The sequence below is a fragment of the Ascaphus truei genome, unplaced genomic scaffold (genome assembly GCF_040206685.1).
Source record: "Ascaphus truei isolate aAscTru1 unplaced genomic scaffold, aAscTru1.hap1 HAP1_SCAFFOLD_374, whole genome shotgun sequence".
Taxonomy (NCBI): Eukaryota; Metazoa; Chordata; class Amphibia; order Anura; family Ascaphidae; genus Ascaphus; species Ascaphus truei.
In genome coordinates this window covers 268,333-295,524 of record NW_027456705.1, presented here as the reverse complement: position 1 = coordinate 295,524, position 27,192 = coordinate 268,333, and the positions used below count along the sequence as shown (strand labels likewise).

The 27,192-nt window shown below is 49.2% G+C and overlaps 1 protein-coding gene across 2 annotated transcripts in view; it reads right to left on the bottom strand.

Moving 5' to 3' along the window:
- Positions 1-27,192, bottom strand: part of LOC142483860 (pregnancy-specific beta-1-glycoprotein 7-like) — a 153,426-nt gene that overhangs the window by 23,517 nt on the left and 102,717 nt on the right. For both annotated transcript variants that reach the window (XM_075583782.1, XM_075583781.1), the window contains 2 exons: positions 12,675-12,719; positions 5,836-5,864 (listed from right to left, as the gene is read on the bottom strand). In XM_075583782.1, the coding sequence (XP_075439897.1) occupies positions 5,836-5,864; positions 12,675-12,719 (74 nt within the window). The remainder of the gene's footprint in view (positions 1-5,835; positions 5,865-12,674; positions 12,720-27,192) is intronic.

The following is a 27,192-nucleotide window of genomic DNA, read 5'->3' as shown; positions in this document are numbered from 1 at the left end:
CTGATCTCACACAGCACACATACACACTGATCTCACACAGCACACTGCGCTCCTGCACTGATCTCACACCGCGCACATACACACTGATCTCACACAGCACACTGCGCTCCCGCACTGATCTCTCACAGCACACTCTGCTCCCGTACTGATCTCTCACAGCACACTGCGCTCCCGCACTGATCTCACACAGCACACTGCGCTCCCGCACTGATCTCACACAGCACACTGCGCTCCCGCACTGATCTCACACAGCACACTGCGCACCCGTACTGATCTCTCACAGCACACTGCGCTCCTGCACTGATCTCACACCGTGCACATACACACTAATCTCACACTGCGCTCCCGCACTGATCTCACACAGCACACTGCTCCCGCACTGATCTTACACTGCACACTGCGCTCCCGCACTGATCTCACACAGCACACTGTGCTCCCGCACTGATCTCACACTGCACACTGCGCTCCCGTACTGATCTCTCACAACACACTGCGCTCCCACACTGATCTCACACAGCACACATACACACTGATCTCACACAGCACACTGCGCTCCTGCACTGATCTCACACCGCGCACATACACACTGATCTCACACAGCACACTGCGCTCCCGCACTGATCTCTCACAGCACACTCTGCTCCCGTACTGATCTCTCACAGCACACTGCGCTCCCGCACTGATCTCACACCGCACATTGCGCTCCCGCACTGATCTCACACAGCACACTGCGCTCCCGCACTGATCTCACACAGCACACTGCGCTCCTGCACTGATCTCACACAGCACACTGCGCTCCCGCACTGATCTCACACAGCACACTGCGCTCCCGCACTGATCTCACACAGCACACTGCGCACCCGTACTGATCTCACACAGCACACTGCGCACCCGTACTGATCTCACACAGCACACTACGCACCCGTACTGATCTCACACAGCACACTGCGCTCCCGTACTGATCTCACACAGCACACTGCGCTCCCGCACTGATCTCACACAGCACACTGCGCTCCCGCACTGATCTCACACCGCACACTGCGCTCCCGCACAGATCTCACACTGCACACATACACACTGATCTCACACAGCACACTGCGCACCCGTACTGATCTCACACAGCACACTGCGCACCCGCACAGATCTCACACAGCACACTGCGCACCCGCACTGATCTCACACAGCACACTACGCACCCGTACTGATCTCACACAGCACACTGTGCTCCCGCACTGATCTCACACAGCACACATACACACTGATCTCACACAGCACACTGCGCTACCGCACTGATCTCACACCGTACACTGCGCTACACAGCACACTGCGCTCCCGCACTGATCTCACAGCACACTGCGCACCCGTACTGATCTCACACAGCACACTGCGCACCCGCACAGATCTCACACAGCACACTGCGCACCCGCACTGATCTCACACAGCACACTACGCACCCGTACTGATCTCACACAGCACACTGTGCTCCCGCACTGATCTCACACAGCACACATACACACTGATCTCACACAGCACACTGCGCTACCGCACTGATCTCACACCGTACACTGCGCTACACAGCACACTGCGCTCCCGCACTGATCTCACAGCACACTGCGCTCCCACACTGATCTCACACAGCACACATACACACTGATCTCACACAGCACACTGCGCTCCTGCACTGATCTCACACCGCGCACATACACACTGATCTCACACAGCACACTGCGCTCCCGCACTGATCTCTCACAGCACACTCTGCTCCCGTACTGATCTCTCACAGCACACTGCGCTCCCGCACTGATCTCACACAGCACACTGCGCTCCCGCACTGATCTCACACAGCACACTGCGCTCCCGCACTGATCTCACACAGCACACTGCGCACCCGTACTGATCTCTCACAGCACACTGCGCTCCTGCACTGATCTCACACCGTGCACATACACACTAATCTCACACTGCGCTCCCGCACTGATCTCACACAGCACACTGCTCCCGCACTGATCTTACACTGCACACTGCGCTCCCGCACTGATCTCACACAGCACACTGTGCTCCCGCACTGATCTCACACTGCACACTGCGCTCCCGTACTGATCTCTCACAACACACTGCGCTCCCACACTGATCTCACACAGCACACATACACACTGATCTCACACAGCACACTGCGCTCCTGCACTGATCTCACACCGCGCACATACACACTGATCTCACACAGCACACTGCGCTCCCGCACTGATCTCTCACAGCACACTCTGCTCCCGTACTGATCTCTCACAGCACACTGCGCTCCCGCACTGATCTCACACCGCACATTGCGCTCCCGCACTGATCTCACACAGCACACTGCGCTCCCGCACTGATCTCACACAGCACACTGCGCTCCTGCACTGATCTCACACAGCACACTGCGCTCCCGCACTGATCTCACACAGCACACTGCGCTCCCGCACTGATCTCACACAGCACACTGCGCACCCGTACTGATCTCACACAGCACACTGCGCACCCGTACTGATCTCACACAGCACACTACGCACCCGTACTGATCTCACACAGCACACTGCGCTCCCGTACTGATCTCACACAGCACACTGCGCTCCCGCACTGATCTCACACAGCACACTGCGCTCCCGCACTGATCTCACACCGCACACTGCGCTCCCGCACAGATCTCACACTGCACACATACACACTGATCTCACACAGCACACTGCGCACCCGTACTGATCTCACACAGCACACTGCGCACCCGCACAGATCTCACACAGCACACTGCGCACCCGCACTGATCTCACACAGCACACTACGCACCCGTACTGATCTCACACAGCACACTGTGCTCCCGCACTGATCTCACACAGCACACATACACACTGATCTCACACAGCACACTGCGCTACCGCACTGATCTCACACCGTACACTGCGCTACACAGCACACTGCGCTCCCGCACTGATCTCACAGCACACTGCGCTCCCACACTGATCTCACACAGCACACATACACACTGATCTCACACAGCACACTGCGCTCCTGCACTGATCTCACACCGCGCACATACACACTGATCTCACACAGCACACTGCGCTCCCGCACTGATCTCTCACAGCACACTCTGCTCCCGTACTGATCTCTCACAGCACACTGCGCTCCCGCACTGATCTCACACAGCACACTGCGCTCCCGCACTGATCTCACACAGCACACTGCGCTCCCGCACTGATCTCACACAGCACACTGCGCACCCGTACTGATCTCTCACAGCACACTGCGCTCCTGCACTGATCTCACACCGTGCACATACACACTAATCTCACACTGCGCTCCCGCACTGATCTCACACAGCACACTGCTCCCGCACTGATCTTACACTGCACACTGCGCTCCCGCACTGATCTCACACAGCACACTGTGCTCCCGCACTGATCTCACACTGCACACTGCGCTCCCGTACTGATCTCTCACAGCACACTGCGCTCCCACACTGATCTCACACAGCACACATACACACTGATCTCACACAGCACACTGCGCTCCTGCACTGATCTCACACCGCGCACATACACACTGATCTCACACAGCACACTGGCTCCCGCACTGATCTCACACAGCACACTGCTCCCGCACTGATCTCACACAGCACACTGCGCTCCCGCACTGATCTCACACCGCACACTGCGCTCCCGCACTGATCTCACACAGCACACTGCGCTCCCGCACTGATCTCACACAGCACACTGCGCTCCCGCACTGATCTCACACCGCACACTGCGCTCCCGCACTGATCTCACACAGCACACTGCGCTCCCGCACTGATCTCACACAGCACACTGCGCTCCCGCACAGATCTCACACAGCACACTGCGCTCCCTCACTGATCTCATGCTGCACACAGATCTCACACAGCACACTGCGCACATACACACTGATCTCACACAGCACACTGCGCTCCTGCACTGATCTCACACCGCGCACATACACACTGATCTCACACAGCACACTGGCTCCCGCACTGATATCACACAGCACACTGCTCCCGCACTGATCTCACACCGCACACTGCGCTCTCCCACTGATCTCACACCGCACACTGCGCTCCCGCACAGATCTCACACAGCACACTGCGCTCCCTCACTGATCTCATGCTGCACACAGATCTCACACAGCACACTGCGCTCCCGCACTGATCTCACACCGCACACTGCGTTCCCGCACTGATCTCACACCGCACACTGCGCTCCTGCACTGATCTCACACAGCAAACTGCGCTCCCGCACTGATCTCACACCGCACACTGCGCTCCCGCACTGATCTCACACAGCACACTGCGCTCTCCCACTGATCTCACACAGCACACTGCGCTCCCGCACTGATCTCACACAGCACACTGCTCCCGCACTGATCTCACACCGCACACTGCGCTCTCCCACTGATCTCACACAGCACATTGCGCTCCCGCACTGATCTCACACAGCACACTGCGCTCCCGCACTGATCTCACACAGCACACTGCGCTCCCGCACTGATCTCACACAGCACACTGCGCTCTCCCACTGATCTCACACAGCACATTGCGCTCCCGCACTGATCTCACACAGCACACTGCGCTCCCGCACTGATCTCACACTGCACACTGCGCTCCCGCACTGATCTCACACAGCACACTGCGCTCCCGCTCTGATCTCACACCGCACACTGCGCTCCCGCACTGATCTCATACAGCACACTGCGCTCCCGCACTGATCTCACACAGCACACTGCGCTCCCGCTCTGATCTCACACCGCACACTGCACTCCCGCACTGATCTCACACCGCACACTGTGCTCCCGCACTGATCTCACACCGCACACTGCGCTCCCGCACTGATCTCACACCGCACACTGCGCTCCCGCACTGATCTCACACAGCACACTGCGCTCTCCCACTGATCTCACACAGCACACTGCGCTCCCGCTCTGATCTCACACAGCACACTGCGCTCTCCCACTGATCTCACACAGCACACTGCGCTCTCCCACTGATCTCACACAGCACACTGCGCTCCCGCTCTGATCTCACACAGCACACTGCGCTCCCGCACTGATCTCACACAGCACACATACACACTGATCTCACACTGCGCTCCCACACTGATCTCACACTGCGCTCCCGCAATGATCTCACACAGCACACTGCGCTCCCGCACTGATCTCACACAGCACACTGCGCTCCTGCACTGATCTCACACCGCGCACATACACACTGATCTCACACTGCGCTCCCACACTGATCTCACACTGCGCTCCCGCAATGATCTCACACAGCACACTGCGCTCCCGCACTGATCTCACACCGTGCACATACACACTGATCTCACACTGCGCACATACACACTGATCTCACACTGCGCTCACGCACTGATCTCACACTGCACACTGCGCTCGCACACTGAGCTCACACACTGCACTCTGCGCTCACACACTGCACACTGCGCTCGCACACTGCGCTCACACACTGCACACTGCGCTCGCACACTGCTCTCACACACTGCACACTGCGCTCACACACTGCACACTGCGCTCACACACTGCACACTGCGCTCACACACTGCACACTGCGCTCACACACTGCACACTGCGCTCACACACTGCACACTGCGCTCACACACTGCACACTGCGCTCACACACTGCACACTGCGCTCACACACTGCACACTGCGCTCACACACTGCACACTGCGCTCACACACTGCACACTGCGCTCACACACTGCACACTGCGCTCACACACTGCACACTGCGCTCACACACTCCAGCGATCCCACAATGACTCCCCTCCGGCATCTTACCTCATTATCTTGTTTTTTTTCTGCTTCTCCTGCAATCAAACAGATTCAAACACATTTAAATAAATATATATATATCACATTAAAATATATATTACCTTTTTATATATACATACAAGAGCAGAGCTAGCCACACCTATTTTATGATTAATTACGGTATATAAGGTGCTATATAAAGCCCCAGGTGGGCAGCATATTGCCAATATACACTAATTGTATATACTATAATAGTGATAGTTTGTACCATATATATATGTGTCACTATATACTTTAGTCACAGTATATATATGTATAATCTCTATCGGAAATAGCCGTGTTAGTCCAGTTGCGATAGTGCAGAATAAATGAGTTCTTCAGTATTAGGTGAAACCTTTTTTATTTGGACTAACAATTTATGTCACAGGACAAGCTTTCGAGAGTTCTCCTCTCTTCTTCAGGTCTGCAATACTGATATACACAGGAATCTATGGCTAGAAGTGTAGAAAAACCCGCCAGATATGTACTGTAGATAAGGTAGGGTGTAAAAGTGTTTGAAGCCAGGGGAAGGTGACAAGGGAAGGTGGGGAGGGGGAGGGATGCTGGGAGGGGGGTTGCTGGGGGGGGGGGGGAGAGAAAGTGTGGATAAGAATTAAGGCAAGCAGGATAATTATAAACAATTATGATAGGGTGTGAGAAACCCTATGTCCGCATAAGTCCACTTGTTTTGGTGTCAGAGAGTCTTATCATTCTGAGCTCAAATGTTTTCCGTTCTTGGTGCGTTTAAATATTCCATTGGGGATTTTGATTTTTAAATCATTTATGGAATGATCTGGTTGTGAGAAGTGATGTCCCACAGGTGAGCAGTATCTTCCTTCATCGTGATGGAGTATGGAGTGTCTGTGCATATTCATTCTGCCTTGTAGTGTTTGGCTGGTTTCCCCAATGTAGCAACCTTGGTCACATTTGTTGCACTGAATCATATACACTACATTCCTGGGTGTGCAGCTGTATGATCCTTTCACATTGAATGTTCAATGGTTGTGACTGGCTGTGGGATCCTGGCATATATGTTTGCAGCGTTTGCAGCGTTTGCAGCGTTTGTTGTTGCACGGTTTTGTGCCATTGTCAGTGTCTTTAAGTTCGTTGTGAAGTTTTCTGCTGACTAATTTCTGTTTGAGGTTTGGTGGTTGCCGGAACGCAAGAATGGGAGGTTTGGGAAATATTTCTTTTAATGTCGCATCCTCTGTCAGCATGGGTTGCAGATCTTTGATTATTTTTCATATTCCCTCTAGGGTAGGGTTGTGTGTGGTCACTAGTGGTATGCGTGTGGTGGGTTCTTTCTGTCTGTATTGTAGCAGGTGTTCTCGTGGGGCTTTTAGTGCAGATGTAATAGTTTTGGCAATGGTCTTTGGTTTGTATCCCTTCTGTCTGAACGATTCGGTCAGGGTTGTGAGATGCCGGTTTCTGTCTTCAGTGTCAGAGCACATGCGGGGGTATCTTATAGCCTGGCTGTGTATGATACCTTGTTTGGTGTGAGTGGGATGGAAGCTGGAGTTGTGGAGATTACTGCATCTGTCTGTAGGTTTCTTGTATAGAGGTGTGTAGTTTGTGTGTAGTTTGTGTGTAGTTTGTGTGTAGTTTGTGTGTAGTTTGTGTGTAGTTTGCCATCTTTCAGTGTTACTGTTGTATCTAGAAAGTTTATTAGGTTTGCCAAATAATCCATTTTGAGTTTAATTGATGGATGGAATGAGTTCAGGGACTCGTGGAATTGTTTTAGGTTTCCTATATATAGCAAATGGAAAGATTACTATACAGGCGCGCCGACGAGTATTCTAAAACTTGCCTTGGAAAATCTGGGGCAATCACCAACAAGACCCGGGTACATGCTGGGTACATGCTGGGTGCATGCTGGGTACATGCTGGGTACATGCTGGGTACATGCTGGGTACATGCTGGGTACATGCTGGGTGCATGCTGGGTGCATGCTGGGTACATGCTGCAAACATTTCAGTGACATTTCTGCAGAGACTAATGGCCCATCGGATTAACACAGCAGGGGTCCCAGGCAGCATTCAGTTTGAATGGGACTGCCAGGGACCCCCTCTTTTAATCCGATGGGCCATTAGTCTGTCTGCAGAAATGTCACTGAAATGTTGCAGCATGCACCCAGCATGTACCCAGCATGTACCCAGCATGCACCCGGCATGTACCCAGCCTGTACCCAGCCTGTACCCAGCATGTACCCGGGTCTAGTTGGTGATTGCCCCTGGTTTGTTTTAGAATACTCGTCGGCACTTCAGTATGCTCATTCACATGTCATAGACAGGTCTGCAACCCCACCTTTCACCATTATCACCCAGCACTTCCACTGCAGCAAGGGATTCTGGGAAATGACATGCAAATGAGCACACAGTGCCACCTTTTGCTTCAAAACCATTAACATGGTTCCCTATAGGCTTAAGCTTGCGGCATGGTCACAGCTTTGAGCACAGCCAGGGTTAAGATACATAGCCAGTAAACCCACCTACAGACCGCCGTTTCGACCTTAATGGGTCTCCTCAGTCTGGGGTTGGTTATACTGGCTATGCAATGAAGCAGGGATAGGTTTCACCACACTTAGTTAAGTTATGGTGGGTAAAAAAAAGTGACAAAAACCCTCCACAGCAAATTGCAATATTGCTTTGCTGTGGAGGGTTTTTGTCACTTTTTTTACCCACCATAACTTAACTAAGAATATATATATATTACATGCATACCTGCATAGATGCATACATAGATACCTGCAGACATAGATACCTGCATACATACATACTGTACATACATACTGTACATACATACTGTACATACACAGAATATATGGAGGGTGAACCCAGACTCCAGCATCCCCCAAACCTCTCAGAGAGCATGCCTCAGGGTACCAGCTTCCTCCTTTATATCACAAGGACCCCGGTAGAGATGACTTTTTATGTGATGGCTTATAGGTTTTGTCACTTGCATTTTCAGCCAGTTATACAGCGGTGGGATTCGGTCAGTTATACAGCGGTGGGATTCAGACAGTTATACAGCGGTGGGATTCAGACAGTTATACAGCGGTGGGATTCAGACAGTTATACAGCGGTGGGATTCAGACAGTTATACAGCGGTGGGATTCAGACAGTTATACAGCGGTGGGATTCAGACAGTTATACAGCGGTGGGATTCAGACAGTTATACAGCGGTGGGATTCAGACAGTTATACAGCGGTGGGATTCAGACAGTTATACAGCGGTGGGATTCGGTCAGTTATACAGCGGTGGGATTCGGTCAGTTATACAGCGGTGGGATTCAGACAGTTATACAGCGGTGGGATTCAGACAGTTATACAGCGGTGGGATTCAGACAGTTATACAGCGGTGGGATTCAGACAGTTATACAGCGGTGGGATTCAGACAGTTATACAGCGGTGGGATTCGGTCAGTTATACAGCGGTGGGATTCAGTCAGTTATACAGCGGTGGGATTCGGTCAGTTATACAGCGGTGGGATTCGGTCAGTTATACAGCGGTGGGATTCAGCCAGTTATACAGCGGTGGGATTCAGCCAGTTATACAGCGGTGGGATTCAGACAGTTATACAGCGGTGGGATTCAGACAGTTATACAGCGGTGGGATTCAGACAGTTATACAGCGGTGGGATTCAGACAGTTATACAGCGGTGGGATTCAGACAGTTATACAGCGGTGGGATTCAGACAGTTATACAGCGGTGGGATTCAGCCAGTTATACAGCGGTGGGATTCAGACAGTTATACAGCGGTGGGATTCAGACAGTTATACAGCGGTGGGATTCAGACAGTTATACAGCGGTGGGATTCAGACAGTTATACAGCGGTGGGATTCAGACAGTTATACAGCGGTGGGATTCAGACAGTTATACAGCGGTGGGATTCAGACAGTTATACAGCGGTGGGATTCAGACAGTTATACAGCGGTGGGATTCAGACAGTTATACAGCGGTGGGATTCAGACAGTTATACAGCGGTGGGATTCAGACAGTTATACAGCGGTGGGATTCAGACAGTTATACAGCGGTGGGATTCGGTCAGTTATACAGCGGTGGGATTCAGACAGTTATACAGCGGTGGGATTCAGACAGTTATACAGCGGTGGGATTCAGACAGTTATACAGCGGTGGGATTCAGACAGTTATACAGCGGTGGGATTCAGACAGTTATACAGCGGTGGGATTCAGACAGTTATACAGCGGTGGGATTCAGACAGTTATACAGCGGTGGGATTCAGACAGTTATACAGTGGTGGGATTCAGACAGTTATACAGCGGTGGGATTCAGACAGTTATACAGCGGTGGGATTCAGACAGTTATACAGCGGTGGGATTCAGACAGTTATACAGCGGTGGGATTCGGTCAGTTATACAGCGGTGGGATTCAGACAGTTATACAGCGGTGGGATTCAGACAGTTATACAGCGGTGGGATTCGGTCAGTTATACAGCGGTGGGATTCAGACAGTTATACAGCGGTGGGATTCAGACAGTTATACAGCGGTGGGATTCAGACAGTTATACAGCGGTGGGATTCGGTCAGTTATACGGCGGTGGGATTCAGACAGTTATACAGCGGTGGGATTCGGTCAGTTATACAGCGGTGGGATTCAGACAGTTATACAGCGGTGGGATTCAGACAGTTATACAGCGGTGGGATTCAGACAGTTATACAGCGGTGGGATTCAGACAGTTATACAGCGGTGGGATTCGGTCAGTTATACGGCGGTGGGATTCAGACAGTTATACAGCGGTGGGATTCGGTCAGTTATACAGCGGTGGGATTCAGACAGTTATACAGCGGTGGGATTCAGACAGTTATACAGCGGTGGGAATCAGACAGTTATACAGCGGTGGGAATCAGACAGTTATACAGCGGTGGGATTCAGACAGTTATACAGCGGTGGGATTCAGACAGTTATACAGCGGTGGGATTCAGACAGTTATACAGCGGTGGGATTCAGACAGTTATACAGCGGTGGGATTCAGACAGTTATACAGCGGTGGGATTCAGACAGTTATACAGCGGTGGGATTCAGACAGTTATACAGCGGTGGGATTCAGACAGTTATACAGCGGTGGGATTCAGACAGTTATACAGCGGTGGGATTCGGTCAGTTATACAGCGGTGGGATTCAGACAGTTATACAGCGGTGGGATTCAGACAGTTATACAGCGGTGGGATTCAGACAGTTATACAGCGGTGGGATTCAGACAGTTATACAGCGGTGGGATTCAGACAGTTATACAGCGGTGGGATTCAGACAGTTATACAGCGGTGGGATTCAGACAGTTATACAGCGGTGGGATTCAGACAGTTATACAGCGGTGGGATTCAGACAGTTATACAGCGGTGGGATTCAGACAGTTATACAGCGGTGGGATTCGGTCAGTTATACAGCGGTGGGAGACGCTGCCCGCCGACTGGACAGGTGAGGAGGCGATGTGAGGGAGACAGGGGGAGATGTGATGGGGACTGGGGGAGATGTAAGGGGGAGATGTGATGGGGACTGGGGGAGATGTAGGTGGGAGATATGATGGTCACTGGGGGAGATGTGAGGATGCAGGGGGGGGATTAGGGGAGATGTGAGGATGATTAGGAGGACTGGAGGAGATCTGATGATGCGGTGGACTGGGGGAGTTCTGATGATGAGGGGGACTGGGGGAGATCTGATGATGGTGAGGGGGACTGGGGGAGATCTGATGATGAGGGGGACTGGGGGAGATCTGATGATGGTGAGGGGGACTGGGGGTGATCTGATGATGAGGGGGACTGGGAGGGATCTGATGATGGTGAGGGGGACTGGGGGAGATCTGATGGTGAGGGGGACTGGGGGAGATATGATGATGATGATGAGGGGGCCTGGGGGAGATCTGATGATGATGAGGGGGGCTGGGGCAGATCTGATGATGATGAGGGGACTGGGGGAAATCTGATGATGAGGGGGACTGGGGGAGATCTGATGAGGGGGACTGGGGGAGATCTGATGATGATGAGCAGGACTGGGGGAGATCTGATGATGGGGACTGGGTGAGATCTGATGATGATTGGGACTTGGGGAGATCAGATGGGGACTGGGGGAGATCTGATGATTAAGAGGACTGGGGGAGATCTGTTGGACTGGGGAGATATGAGGATGAGGGGGACTGGGGGAGATCTGATGATGGGGAGGACTGGGGGAGATCTGATGATGGGGAGGACTGGGGGAGATCTGATGATGAGGGGGACTGGGGGAGATCTGATGATGATGGGGACTGGGTGAGATCTGATGATGGGGACTGGGGGAGATCTGATGGGGACTGGGTGAGATATGATGATGGGGACTGGGGGAGATCTGATGATGGGGACTGGGGGAGATCTGATGATGAGGGGGAGAAGCTGATGATGAGGGGGAGAAGCTGATGATGATGAGGGGGGCTGGAGGAGATCTGATGGGGACTGGGGGAGATCTAATGATGATCGGGAGTGGGGGAGATCTGATGATTAGGGGGACTGGGGGAGATCTGTTGGGGACTGGGGGAGATCTGATGATGGGGACTGGGGGAGATCTGATGATTAGGAGGACTGGGGGAGATCTGATGATGGGGACTGGGGGAGATCTGATGATTAGGAGGACTGGGGGAGATCTGATGATGGGGACTGGGGGAGATCTGATGATGTTGATTTTTCACTATGAAAGGGCGGTAATGTCCCCGTACTATACACCCTTATAATCGGGGGGAGGGTCTCTGTACTACTATACACCCCTATAATCGGGGGAAGGGTCTCTGTACTACTATACACCCCTATAATCGGGGGAAGGGCGCCTTCCCACCAGACTCACCTGTATTCGCGGAGTTCCGATACACAGCTGCATATTCTGTGATTCCTGCAGAACAAAAGGTTATCAGCAGTGATACAATGTTTAATGCTTCCTGCCCCGTGTCCCCGGTCTAACCGAGGCTGTCTCTGTGTGGAGATGAAGGAGCTCCCCGGCTACAGCCTCATTGTTACAATGATATATATATATATATATATATATATATATATATATATATATATATATATATATATATATATATATACAGTGGTCGACAAATCACCAAAAAATCTACTCGCCACCTAGTACCACACGTGTGCTGCTTGGGCCAACAGGAGCTCGCCACGATGTTAAATCCACTCGCCCGGGGCGTGCAAATGTATAGGTTTGTCGAACAGTGTGTATATATATATATATATATATTCTATCCGTTCAGTCGAGTACGACTCTCGTCCTCTCTATGGATCAGTGTTCTCCATGTCTTCCGATCTCTCGCCGCTTCTCTCAATTCTGCTATATTCAGTCCAATATTCTTCTTGATGGCGCGTGTGTGTGTGTGTGTGTGTGTGTGTGTGTGTGTGTGTGTGTGTGTGTGTGTGTGTGTGTGTGTGTATAGAGAGAGAGATAGAGATATCTCTCAAAGAGAGATCACTGCTCTAATTGCTACGAGTTCTCGTCCGTCAAAAAATGAAGTGGTGTTATTAATTAAAAATAATGTTTAATTCATTATCTGACTAGGACTCTGAATGCAATTAGAAGAGATACAATACTGCATGCTGGGTAATGTGTGTATTCCAGAAGAACATTTGTTGTCATATTTAAGGAACTTTTATCCTGGATCAGCATCCTTCCCATGTATACTTATTTGGTATATCCCTGTATACCTTTCCCATCTAAAAAGATGTCCAACCTTTTTTTTAACAAATCTATTGTATCTGCCATCACAGTCTCCATGGGTAATGAATCCCACACTGTAACTGCCCTTACTGTAAAGAACCCTTTCCTTTGTTGCTGGTGAAATCTCCTTTCCTCCAACCTTAAGGGATGGCCCCGAGTCCTTAGTACTGCCCGTGGGATGAATAGTTCATTTGAAAGCTCCTTGTACTGTCCCCAAATATATTTGTATATAGTTATCATATCCCCTCTTAGACGCCTCTTTTCTAATGTAAATAAATCTAATTTAGCTAGCCTCTCCTCATAAGTTAGATTGTCCATCCCCTTTATTAATTTGATGGCTCTTCTCTGCACTCTCTCTAGTTCCATAATGTCTTTTCTTAGGATTGGTGCCCAAAATTGTACTCCATGTTCAAGGTGTGGTCTTACTAATGCTTTGTAAAGGGGCATAATTATGTTTACTTCCCTTCCATCCATTGCCCGTTTGATGCAAGATAAGATCTTGTTTGCCTTTGCAGCTACTGCCTGAATTTGGGCACTATTGCTAAGCCTGCTGTCTACAAGCACTCATAAATCCTTCTCCATCAAGAATTCCCCCAATTTATCCCCATTTAATTTGTAAGTCATCTGTTTATTCTTGCATCCCAAATGCATAACCTTACATTTATCTGTATTAAACCTAATTTGCCATTTACCTGCCCACGTTTCCAGTCTCTCCAAGTCCTTCTGGAGATAAATGACATCCTGTTCTGATTCTACTACCTTACACAATTTTAGTATCATCAGCAAAGATGGAGACTTTGCTCTCGATGCCAACCTCAAGGTCATTAATAAACAAGTTAAAAAGCAGGAGTCCCAGTACCGATCCCTGAAGTACTCCACTCACGACTTTAGCCCAACCTGCAAAAGTTCCCTTTATGACAACCCTCTGTTGTCTGTCCTTTAACCAGTTTTCAATACAGGTGCATATATAACTACTGAGTTCAATTTGCTTTATTTTGTACACCAATCTCTTGTGTGGAACCGTATAAAAAGCCTTTGCAAAATCTAAGTAGACCACATCAACTGCATTACCCTGGTCTAAATTCCTACTTTTCTCCTCAAAGAAACAAATGAGGTTAGTTTGGCATGACCTATTCTTCATAAATCCATGCTGACTATTATTAGAAAAAGTTTTGTTTTCGATTAGGTATTCCTGAATATTATCCCGTATTAAACCTTCAAGTAGTTTCCCTACTATTGAAGTCAGGCTTACAGGTCTGTAATTCCCCGGGTGTGATCTAGCTCCCTTTTTAAATATAGGCACCACATCTGCTATACGCCAATCTTGTGGTACTGAGCCTGTGGAAATGGAGTCCTTGAATATTAAATGTAATGGTTTGGCTATTACTGAGCTTAACTCCTTGAACTCTTGGATGTATGCCATCGGGGCCAGGTGCCTTATATACTTTGATTTCATCAAGCCGCTTATGAACTTCTTCCTCAGTTAACCAATTGTTCATTAATATGGAGGTTGTGGCTTCCTCCTGCGTCACTACAATTGAAATTGATTCTTTCCTGGTAAACACAGAGGCAAAATAATTGTGTAATACTTCTGCTTTTTCCTTATCTCCAATAATCTGCTAACCCATCTCACACTGAAAGGGTCCTATATTTTATTTTCACTTTTTTTGTTATTAAGGTACTTCAAGAACATTTTAGGGTTAATTTTACTTTCTATTGCAATCCTTTATTCATTATTTTCAGTACTGCCTACCTCTGGCATAATGAACCTGCTATGTATCTTTACTTTTTTCTTTCTCCTGGCCTCATGGAGATGATACTTCCTCTATACACTACAAACTCCACCATCCCGGCCCACACCCAACATCACCATACACCCTGGACTACTCAAAAGCCTTTCACTATCTACTGAATGTTGGTGGAGAACTCTAAAAACCAGCACTCCAACCACTGCTCACTCTAATGGCAAACACCACAAATTTACGAGTTGCAAACAACTACCCAAATTTCTGCTCATACACTGGCGACACACTTTATTCGAGCTCGGCTAGTCCCACGAATTCGGGTATACCCGGGTGTATTGAGGTTTGTGACTGTTTTCTGCCAGAGTGCATTGAGGTATTTTCCAGGCAGGGATTGAAGCATTTTATTCCCGCTGGCTGCAATACTGCACAGTATATATATATATATACTGCATTACAATTCATGAATTTATGCCATCTGGTAGACACGCGAAGCATTGCAGCCTATTAAATCCTAATCATTATCATTTAACAGATCAGCCGCCCGTCAGCCAGGCATGAAACCAGGCTGGGAAGGCAAACGCAATGGGGCTTGTCAGAGGTGAGGAGCGGCGCATTCCAGGTATCTGCCAGGTACATACTGGGTATTTGCTCAAATAAAGTGTGTCGGTGCAGTACTATTACTCTCTTTAGCAGGTGATATTGAACCTAACCCAGGTCCTCCCATTTCAGCTCTGTCCCATGCCCCTGAGAATTCCACCTTTAAATTCCAAAAAGGGCTATCTGTCGCCCATATAAACATCCGGAGCCTGCTGCCCAAACTTGATGAACTAAGGGAATGGTGCCTTATGCATAAACCCAAAGCCATCGTTCTTACAGAAACATGGCTAACCCCTAAAACCCCTGATGCAAATATTGCCATTCAGGGATACTCCATTTTTAGGAGAGATAGGTCAAAGAGAGGAGGAGGGGTGTTATTTTATTTTGCAGACACATTACAATTTACACTGGTAAATTGCCCACCCAGCCCACCCTCTTTTGAAATTCTAGTTGGCAAAATCTGCCTCCCCTTTTCTAAGCCCATCTTGCTTGCTGGCATCTACCGCCCCTCAACAGTCCCTGACTGATATCACCCAATTTCTTGGCTCCATTTCCTCTCTGAATGAGAAGAGTGAGCTGCTAGTTCTTGGGGATTTCAACTCCAATTGGCTTGACCCTAAAAACCATAAAATCCAGATACAACTCAAGTCACTTAACCTATCGCAACTCATTTCCCAACCCATATGGACAAACCTGAAATCGCACAACCATTCCTTGCTAGACTGGATTCTCTCCTCAAACCCCAGCAGAATCCAATCCTCTGGCATCCTTCCTGACATTTTCAGTGACCATGCAATAGTGTACTGTGTAAGGAAAATTAAACCTTGCCACTAACTTATTAGCGAAACGCAGCCCCAACCACAAACCTGAATCTCATCCTGGGAGCACCCACATAGCCCAACCCCCTCCCAACACTGCCCACAATTTTCCATTTGGCCCAGTATCTGAAGAGGAGATTACATAAGCGCTCCTCAAACTAAAACTAAGCAGCCAATGTGGACCCGACTTGCTACAATCTAGGTTCCTACGACTTGGTGCCCCAGCCATTGCCAAACCAATTGCTTCCATAGTCAACTCTATCCTGTCTGCAGGCCATATCCCTAAGACCTGGAAAACTGCCAGAGTTGTCCAAATCTTCAAAAGTGGGGACAAAAACACTGTCTCAAACTACAGACCAATCTCACTTCTCCCAATTCTATCCAAAGTCATGGAAAAATGTGTCCACTCCCAATTAAGCGATTACTACAGTATAACAAGACAAATTTCCTTAGCCAATTCCAATCTGGCTTTCGTCCCAAACACTCCACCGTAACTACCCTGCTAAAAGTTTGCAATAAAATCCAGTGTGGAATGGGGAATGGAACGGGGACAACTCACTGGTGCAGTATTCCTAGATTTTGCAAAGGCTTTTGATACAGTTGATCATGCTATCCTGCTTACCAAAACTCCAGAGCTCTGGAATAGAGAAGCATGCTTTAAACTGGTTTCAGTCCTACCTATCAGGAAGATCCCAACATGTGTCCATCTCAGGCTCTAACTCCAACCCCCTGGATATCACCTGTGGTGTCCCGCAAGGCTCTGTTCTGGGGCCCCTACTCTTCTCAGTGTTCATTAATGATCTTCCCACAGCTTGTAAGGAAGCCTCAATACACATGTATTCAGATGACACAATCCTATATGCACACAGCCATAGACTCTTTGACCTTCAACACATACTTCAGTCTGACTTTTTGAGACTCGAAAACTGGATTTCCCAAAACAAACTGTTTTTAAACACTGACAAGACATGGTGTTTGGGACCAAGATTACATTTGTAAAGCTTCCAGTGACTGAGCTCCTGATTAGAACCAACGCTAACACCACCCTAAACCCTGTCACTAGTTTTAAATACCTGGGCTTATGGTTTGACTCCCACTTAACATTCGGGATGCACATTGATACCCTGACAGCCAAGACCTATGCCAAACTAGGGGTACTTTACAGGAACAAATCCTCCCTAAGTCTCCTGGTCAGAAAGCGTATCGCACAGCAGATGCTAATGCCAATTATTGACTATGGAGACATAATATATGGCTCGGCACCTCAAACCCACCTTAGCAAACTTGACACCCTCTACAATTCAATTTGTCGTTTTGTTCTCCAATGCCACTATAACACACATCACTGCAAAATGCTCAAAGAACTAGATTGGTCATCACTCGAGTCTAGGCGCAAAGTTCACCTTTCCTGTCTTGCCTTTAAATTCTTTATGGGCAAGCTACCAAGCTATCTGAACAAGCTCCTCACCCCTACCACTTGCAGCACTCATCACCTGAGATCAGACTCCAAAAGACTGTTCATGGTCCCAAGGCTCAACAAAGTATCCGGCCGCTCCTCCTTCTCTTACCGTGACCCCAAAACTGGAACAACCTACCAGAGACTCTCACATCGACCACCAGTTTAAGTTCTTTCAAATCTAAGGCTGTCTCACATTTTAATCTGGTCTGTAACTGTTACATACGCCTATAATATATATTATCTGTAACTGTGCATGCAATGTCTTGTATATAATGTATACCCTGTTCATTTATGTAACTGTATTTGTAACCATGTATTATTTGTCTTAACTCTGTGCCCAGGACATACTTGAAAACGAGAGTTAACTCTCAATGTATTACTTCCTGGTAAAATATTTTATAAATAAATAAATTATCTATTTTTGCTAATTTAATTGCCCTTTTGCAATTTTTGTTACATTCCTTATAATTCTGATACGATATCTCCGTCCCTTCTGACTTAAAGAATCTAAACGCCTTCCTCTTCTTGTCCATTTCCTCCCCTACCTGTTTATTTAGCCACATTGGTTTTGACTTATTTCTTTTATACTTATTACCCAAGGGTATACACTGATAAGTGTGCTTTTCTAACAATGTTTTAAAGACTGCCCATTTATCTTCTACATTTTTCCTGCAAAAACATAATCCCATTGTATTACTTGTAGATTAGACCTCAGTTTATTATAAAATCTGCTTTTCTAAAATTTAAGGTCTTTGTTGAACCCAAGTAATCTGTTTTCTGATCATTTATTTCAAATGAGACCATGTTATGATCACTGTTACCCAAATGTTCCAGGACTTGAATATTTGTTATTACTTCTACATTGTTTGATATGACCAAATCCAGTACTGCCCCTCTCCTGGTTGGTTCCTCAATCATTTGGATCATATAATTGTCTTTAAGCACCCCCAAAAACCTGTTTCCTTTTGTTGTAACGCTAATCTCATTGCCCCAGTCTATGTCTGGATAATTAAAATCCCCCATTATGCAAACATGACCCAGTTTTGATGCCTTCTCCAATTGCAAAAGTATTTTAGCTTCCTCAATCTCACAGATATTTGGTGGTTTATAGCATATTCCCACAAACATTTTCTTTATACTTTTACCTCCACTGCTAATTTCTATCCAAAAAGTCTCTACATTTTCATCATTCCCTTCATAAACATCGTCCCTTATAATAGGTTTTAGATCTGGTTTAACATATAGACATACTCCACCTCCCCTTCTATTTGTTCGATCCTTCCGAAAAAGAGAATAACCCTCTAAATGAACTGCCCAGCCATGAGTTTCATCCCACCATGTTTCAGTAATGCCTATGATATCAAACTGCTCCCTTGCAGCTATTAATTCAAGCTCTCCCATTTTAACTGTCAGGCTTCTTGCATTAGCAAGCATGCATTTAAGTTTTTTTTCAGCCCGTACTATTATCTTATCTGCTTCTTCCTTTCTGCGCCAACTTATTTATTTATTTATAAAATATTTTACCAGGAAGTAATACATTGAGAGTTACCTCTCGTTTTCAAGTATGTCCTGAGCACAGAGTTAAGACAAATAATACATGGTTACAAATACAGTTACATAAATGAACAGGGTATACATTATATACAAGACATTGCATGCACAGTTAAAGAAAATATAAATTATGGACGTATGAAACAGTTACAGACCAGATTAAAGTGTGAGACAGCCTTAGAATTGAAAGAACTTAAACTGGTGGTGGATGTGAGAGTCTCTGGTAGGTTGTTCCAGTTTTGGGATGCACGGTAAGAGAAGGAGGAGCGGCCGGATACTTTGTTGAGCATTGGGACCATGAACAGTCTTTTGGAGTCTGCTCTAAGGTGATAGGTGCTGCATGTGGTAGGGGTGAGGAGCTTGTTCAGATAGCTTGGTAGCTTGCCCATAAAGAATTTAAAGGCAAGACAGGAAAGGTGAACTTTGCGCCTAGACTCGAGTGATGACCAATCTAGTTCTTTGAGCATTTTGCAGTGATGTGTGTTATAGTGGCATTGGAGAACAAAACGACAAATTGAATTGTAGAGGGTGTCAAGTTTGCTAAGGTGGGTTTGAGGTGCCGAGCCATATATTATGTCTCCATAGTCAATAATTGGCATTAGCATCTGCTGTGCGATACGCTTTCTGACCAGGAGACTTAGGGAGGATTTGTTCCTGTAAAGTACCCCTAGTTTGGCATAGGTCTTGGTTGTCAGGGTATCAATGTGCATTCCGAATGTTAAGTGGGAGTCAAACCATAAGCCCAGGTATTTAAAGCTAGTGACAGGGGTTAGGGTGGTGTTAGCGTTGGTTCTAATCAGGAGCTCAGTCACAGGAAGCTGTAAAAATTTAGTCTTGGTCCCAATACTATTGTTACAGTATTGTCAGTTTTTAAAAACAGTTTGTTTTGGGAAATCCAGTTTTCGAGACTCAAAAAGTCAGCCTGAAGTATTTGTTGAAGGTCAGAGAGGCTATGGCTGTGTGCATATAGGGTAGTGTCATCTGCATACATGTGTATTGAGGCTTCCTTACAAGCTGTGGGAAGATCATTAATGAACACTGAGAAGAGTAGGGGCCCCAGAACAGAGCCTTGCGGGACACCACAGGTGATATCCAGGGGGTTAGAGTTAGAGCCTGAGATGGACACATGTTGGGATCTTCCTGATAGGTAGGACTGAAACCAGTTTAAAGCATGCTTCTCTATTCCAGAGCTCTGGAGTTTGTTAAGAAGGATAGCATGATCAACTGTATCAAAAGCCTTTGCAAAATCTAGGAATACTGCACCAGTGAGTTGTCCCCGTTCCATTCCACACTGGATTTTATTGCAAACTTTTAGCAGGGTAGTTACGGTGGAGTGTTTGGGACAAAAGCCAGATTGGAATTGGCTAGGGAAATTTGTCTTGGTATAGTAATCGCTTAATTGGCAGTGGACACATTTTTCCATGACTTTGGATAGAATTGGGAGAAGTGAGATTGGCCTGTAGTTTGAGACAGTGTTTTTGTCCCCACTTTTGAAGATTGGGACAACTCTGGCAGTTTTACATGTCTTAGGGATATGGCCTGCAGACAGGATAGAGTTGACTATGGAAGCAATTGGTTTGGCAATGGCTGGGGCACCAAGCCGTAGGAACCTAGATTGTAGTAAGTCGGGTCCACATTGGCTGCTTAGTTTTAGTTTGAGGAGCGCTTATGTAATCTCCTCTTCAGATACTGGGCCAAATGGAAAATTGTGGGCAGTGTTGGGAGGGGGTTGGGCTATGTGGGTGCTCCCAGGATGAGATTCAGGTTTGTGGTTGGGGCTGCGTTTCGCTAATAAGTTAGTGGCACACCCCACAAAGTAATCATTGAATGCATTTGCAATGTCAGTGGGGTTTGTCAGAGTAATATCCCCCTTCATGATATTACTTGGTTGTTGATGGTTAGGAGGCTGGAATATATTGTTGATAACCTTCCAGAAGTTAGCTGGGTTTGATGTATTCTGGAGGTGATTGTCAGAGTAATATTTTGCTTTTGCGTGCCTTGTTTGCCTTGTGCACATGTTCCGCATGCATCTGTAGTGATTGAGATCCTTGGTAGTGCCAGTTACTTTGTAGCTTTTCCACAAGGCATCCATGAGCTGGTAGAGTGCAATAAGGTCATGTGTAACCCATGGAAGGTGGGCCCCCCGTACCTTTATTTTGCGTATTGGAGCATGGGTATCACAGAGTTTTAGTCGATTAGTCGAGCGCAGAATCCGGGTCGGGAATTAAATCGATTCTGTGCCAAGGGCAGTTGGTAATGTCAGCCAGAAACTGTTGTGGGTTAAAGTTTCTAAATGTTCTAGTGAGGATGACTTTAGGGCTTGAATGGGGTGGTTTAATTTTCCTTACACAGTACACTATTTCATGGTCACTGAAAATATCAGGAAGGATGCCAGAGGATTGGATTCTGCTGGGATTTGAGGAGAGAATCCAGTCAAGTAAGGAATGGTTGTGAGATTTCAGGTTTGTCCGTGTGGGTTGGGAAATGAGTTGTTATAGGTTAAGTGACTTGAGTTGTATCTGGATTTTGTGGTTTTTAGGGTCAAGCCAATTGAAGTTGAAATCACCAAGAACTAGCAGCTCTCTCTTCTCATTCAGAGAGGAAATGGAGCCAAGAAACTGGGTGATATCAGCCAGGGATTGTAGATGGGCTTTAGGGGGGCGGTAGATGCCAGTTAGCAAGATGGGCTTAGAAAAGAGGAGACATATTTTGCCAACTAGAATTTCAAAAGAGGGTGGGCTTGGGGGGCAATCTAACAATGTAAATTGTAATGTGTCTGCAATATAAAATAACACACCTCCTCCTCTCTTTGACCTATCTCTCCTAAAAATGGAGTATCCCTGAATGGCGATATTTGCATCAGGGGTTAGCCATGTTTCTGTAAGAACGATGGATTTTGGTTTATGCATAAGGCACCATGCCCTTAGTTCGTCCAGTTTGGGCAGCAGGCTCCAGATATTTATATGGGCGACAGATAGCCCTTTTTGGAATTTAATAGTGGAATTCTCAGGGGCATGGGACAGAGCTGAAATGGGAGGACCTGGGTTAGGTGCAATATCACCTGCTAAAGAGAGTAACAGTACGAGTAGAAATTTGGGTAGTTGTTTGCAAGTTGTAAATTTGTGGTGTTTGCCATTAGAGTGAGAAGTGGTTGGTGTGCTGGTTTTTAGAGTTCTCCACCAACATTTAGTAGATAGTGCAAGGCTTTTGAGTAGTCCAGGTTGTATGGTGATGTTGGGTGTAGGCCAGGATGGAGGAGTTTGTAGTGTATAGAGGGAGTAACATCTCCATGAGGCCAGGAGAAACAAAAAAGTTATGATACATAGCAGGTTCATTATGCCAGAGGTAAGCAGTGCTGCATAGAGCTGTTGTGAGCAAAGTGAGTGTGTGCAGACTAAACAGCAGACGTGTGCCTGTTCCTTGTCAAATGTTTTGCTGCATTGCAATGCTGGAGTCAATTCAGGGTTTCAGTGGGCTGAGTGGGTGTGGGAGATATTTTTGTGCAATCAGTTTTGGGAGAGGTTGCAGTGAAATAAGTTGTAAAGGGGTGGGGGATTAAAATATGCAGGCTAACAAGCATGGGATCATAGTGTGGTCATATAAGCTCACCGTTTGTTGCCTTGAGTAAGAGAGTTTGCAGAAAGATGAAGTCACCAGTCACCTCTAGTCAAATTATAGTCTAACTATATATTGTCACTTTAAATCCATCACTCTTAAGATGCCAATGCTATCCTGCCAATACAGGGGGGATATTTGTTTTATACATCTAAAGCAGTCATATGACCTCCCCCCGCCCCAATAAATCAGCTTTTTCCAGTTGGTCAGTTAGCAGCACACAGTTAAGAGGAGGGGGGGAACAACCACCTTTTGATATACAAACATACCAAGATTGATCAATAGTACAAGCCGGGAGGGTAATTCTTTTAAAACAAGTTTAGTCTTTAGAAGTTTTCTATTATTATCTGTATTTACTGTGGGTGTCTCACTGCTTGTCAAACTTGCACTTGACCCAATTCTACCACCATACACCCTTGTTTCCTCATCTATTCCATTTAGTTCATTATCTGTTTCATTCCCCTCCCCCCTCCATCCTAGTTTAAAATCTCCTCCAACCTTTTAAGCATTCTCCCCCCTAGCACAGAAGATCCCTCTTCATTGAGGGGCAATCCGTCCCTAGAATATAGATGGCACCTCTCAGAAAGGAGTCCCAGGGCTCTAAAAACCCAAACCCCTCCTTCCTGCACCACTTTCTTAGCCATGCATTAACCTCCCTGATCTCTGACTGTCTCCCTGCGGTAGCGCATGGCACTGGTAGTATTTCAGAAAATACTACCTTGGAGGTCCTTGCCTTAAGCTTTTGTCCTAGATCCCTGAAATAAATTTTTCGGACCCTTTCTCTAACTTTGTCATTGGTGCCAACGTGTACCAAGACAGCCGGGTCAATCCCAGCCCCCCCCCAACAATCTGTCTACCCGATCCGCAATGTGCCGAACCCGAGCACCCGGGAGACAACAAACTGTTCATGCGGTCCTGGCAACAGATTGCCCTATCTACCTTCCTAATAATGGAGTCCCCTACCACCACAATCTTTCTTTGTATCTGAGCATCCTGAGTCCTCACTGTGCTGGAGGAACTATTCCCCTGGCGGCTAGAGGAATTAGTCTCCCCCAGCCTTGCCATTTCTGCCCCGACATTCCCAATATCTTCACTCAACACAGCAAATCTATTGGGATGTGTCAGCTCAGAAACGACCTGCCTCTCCCTATTGCCCGTCGTTCCCCTTCTGTCACCCAGCTACCTACCTGCTCCTCACTAACAGCAACCAAGCTACCTACCTGCTCCTCACTAACAGCGCCACCATCTGCACCACTAGTCGAAGCAAGGGCCTGCTCAGTGAGCTCTAATTCCCTTTCAAGATTGCCAATGTCCCTCAATATTGCAAGTTTCCTCTTCAGATCAGCAATCTCTGATTCTAAAGAGACCACCCGCTCACACCTCTCACATCGGTATGCTCCTTGGAACAGCTGCTCCAAGTGCACATACATGTGGCAAGATGTGCATTGAGTGGCATTTTCAATCCTGCTCATTCTAGCAACTATGAAGTTTAGAAGTACTAACAGTAACTGTACTTCAATAAACTATACCTTGTTTAACCGCTTCCTTGTTCAAACTGCTGCTGGGTCTAACTGCACACTTAATACAACCAGCACTTGAAATCAACCACACAGATCAGAATACAGAAGCTCAGAATTCGTTAGAAGCCTCTGTTAAATATACCTGTTAAATATACCTGTTAAATATACCTGTTAAATATACCTGTTAGCACTTACAGTAACCGTGCGTTAATTTGAGTTAACACCTCGTTAACTTAGTAACAGCGTTTTGTGTGTGGGCCTTAGTGTATGGATGTAGCGGGGCGCCGGGATGTAGCGGGCGTCGGGATGTAGCGGGCGCCGGGATGTAGCGGGCGTCGGCATGTAGCGGGGCGCCGGGATGTAGCGGGGCGCCGGGATGTAGCGGGGCGCCGGGATGTAGCGGGGCGCCGGGATGTAGCGGGGCGTCGGGATGTAGCGGGGCGTCGGGATGTAGCGGGATGTAGCGGGGCGCCGGGATGTAGCGGGGCGCCGGGATGTAGCGGGGCGCCGAGATGTAGCGGGGCACCGGGATGTAGCGGGGCGCCGGGATGTAGCGGGGCGCCGAGATGTAGCGGGGCGCCGGGATGTAACGGGATGTAGCGGGGCGCCTGGATGTAACGGGATGTAGCGGGGCGCCGGGATGTAGCGGGGTGCTGGGATGTAGCGGGACGCCGGGATGTAACGGGATGTAGCGGGGCGCCGGGATGTTGCGGGATGTAACAGGATGTAGCGGGGTGTAACAGGATGTAGCGGGGCGCCGGGATGTAGCGGGGCGCCGGGATGTAACGAGATGTAGCGGGGCGCCTGGATGTAACGGGATGTAGCGGGGCGCCGGGATGTAGCGGGGTGCTGGGATGTAGCGGGACGCCGGGATGTAACGGGATGTAGCGGGGCGCCGGGATGTAGCGGGGCGCCGAGATGTAGCGGGGCGCCGGGATGTAACGGGATGTAGCGGGGCGCCTGGATGTAACGGGATGTAGCGGGGCGCCGGGATGTAGCGGGGTGCTGGGATGTAGCGGGACGCCGGGATGTAACGGGATGTAGCGGGGCGCCGGGATGTTGCGGGATGTAACAGGATGTAGCGGGGTGTAACAGGATGTAGCGGGGCGCCGAGATGTAGCGGGGTGCCGGAATGTAACGGGATGTTGCGGGGCGCCGGGATGTAGCGGGATGTAGCGGGGCGCCGGGATGTAGCGGGGCGCTGGGATGTAGCGGGATGTAGCGGGGCGCTGGGATGTAGCGGGGCGCCGGGATGTACCGGGATGTAGCGGGATGTAGCGAGGCGCCGGGATGTACCGGGATGTAGCGGGGCGCCGGGATGTAGCGGGATGTAGCGGGGCGCCGGGATGTAGCGGGGCGCTGGGATGTAGCGGGGCACCGGGATGTAGCGGGGCGCCGGGATGTAGCGGGGCGCTGGGATGTAGCGGGATGTAGCGGGGCGCTGGGATGTAGCGGGGCGCCGGGATGTACCGGGATGTAGCGGGATGTAGCGAGGCGCCGGGATGTACCGGGATGTAGCGGGGCGCCGGGATGTAGCGGGATGTAGCGGGGCGCCGGGATGTAGCGGGGCGCTGGGATGTAGCGGGGCACCGGGATGTAGCGGGATGTAGCGGGGCGCCGGGATATAGCGGGATGTAGCGGGGTGCCGGGATGTAGCGAGGCGCCGGGATGTAACGGGATGTAGCGGGGCGCCGGGATGTAGCGGGGCGCCGGGATGTAGCGGGGCGCTGGGATGTAGCGGGGCACCGGGATGTAGCGGGATGTAGCGGGGCGCCGGGATATAGCGGGATGTAGCGGGGCGCCGGGATGTAGCGGGGCGCTGGGATGTAGCGGGGCGCTGGGATGTAGCGGGGCGCCGGGATGTAGCGGGGCGCTGGGATGTAGCGGGATGTAGCGGGGCGCTGGGATGTAGCGGGATGTAGCGGGGCACCGGGATGTAGCGGGGCGCCGGGATGTAGCGGGGCGCTGGGATGTAGCGGGATGTAGCGGGGCGCCGGGATGTAGCGGGGCGCTGGGATGTACCGGGATGTAGCGGGGCGCCGGGATGTAGCGGGGCGCCGGGATGTACCGGGATGTAGCGGGGCGCCGGGATGTAGCGGGATGTAGCGGGGCGCCGGGATGTAGCGGGGCACCGGGATGTAGCGGGATGTAGCGGGGTGCCGGGATGTAGCGAGGCGCCGGGATGTAACGGGATGTAGCGGGGCGCCGGGATGTACCGGGATGTAGCGGGGCGCCGGGATGTAGCGGGGCGCTGGGATGTAGCGGGATGTAGCGGGGCGCCGGGATGTAGCGGGATGTAGCGGGGCGCCGGGATGTAGCGGGGCGCTGGGATGTAGCGGG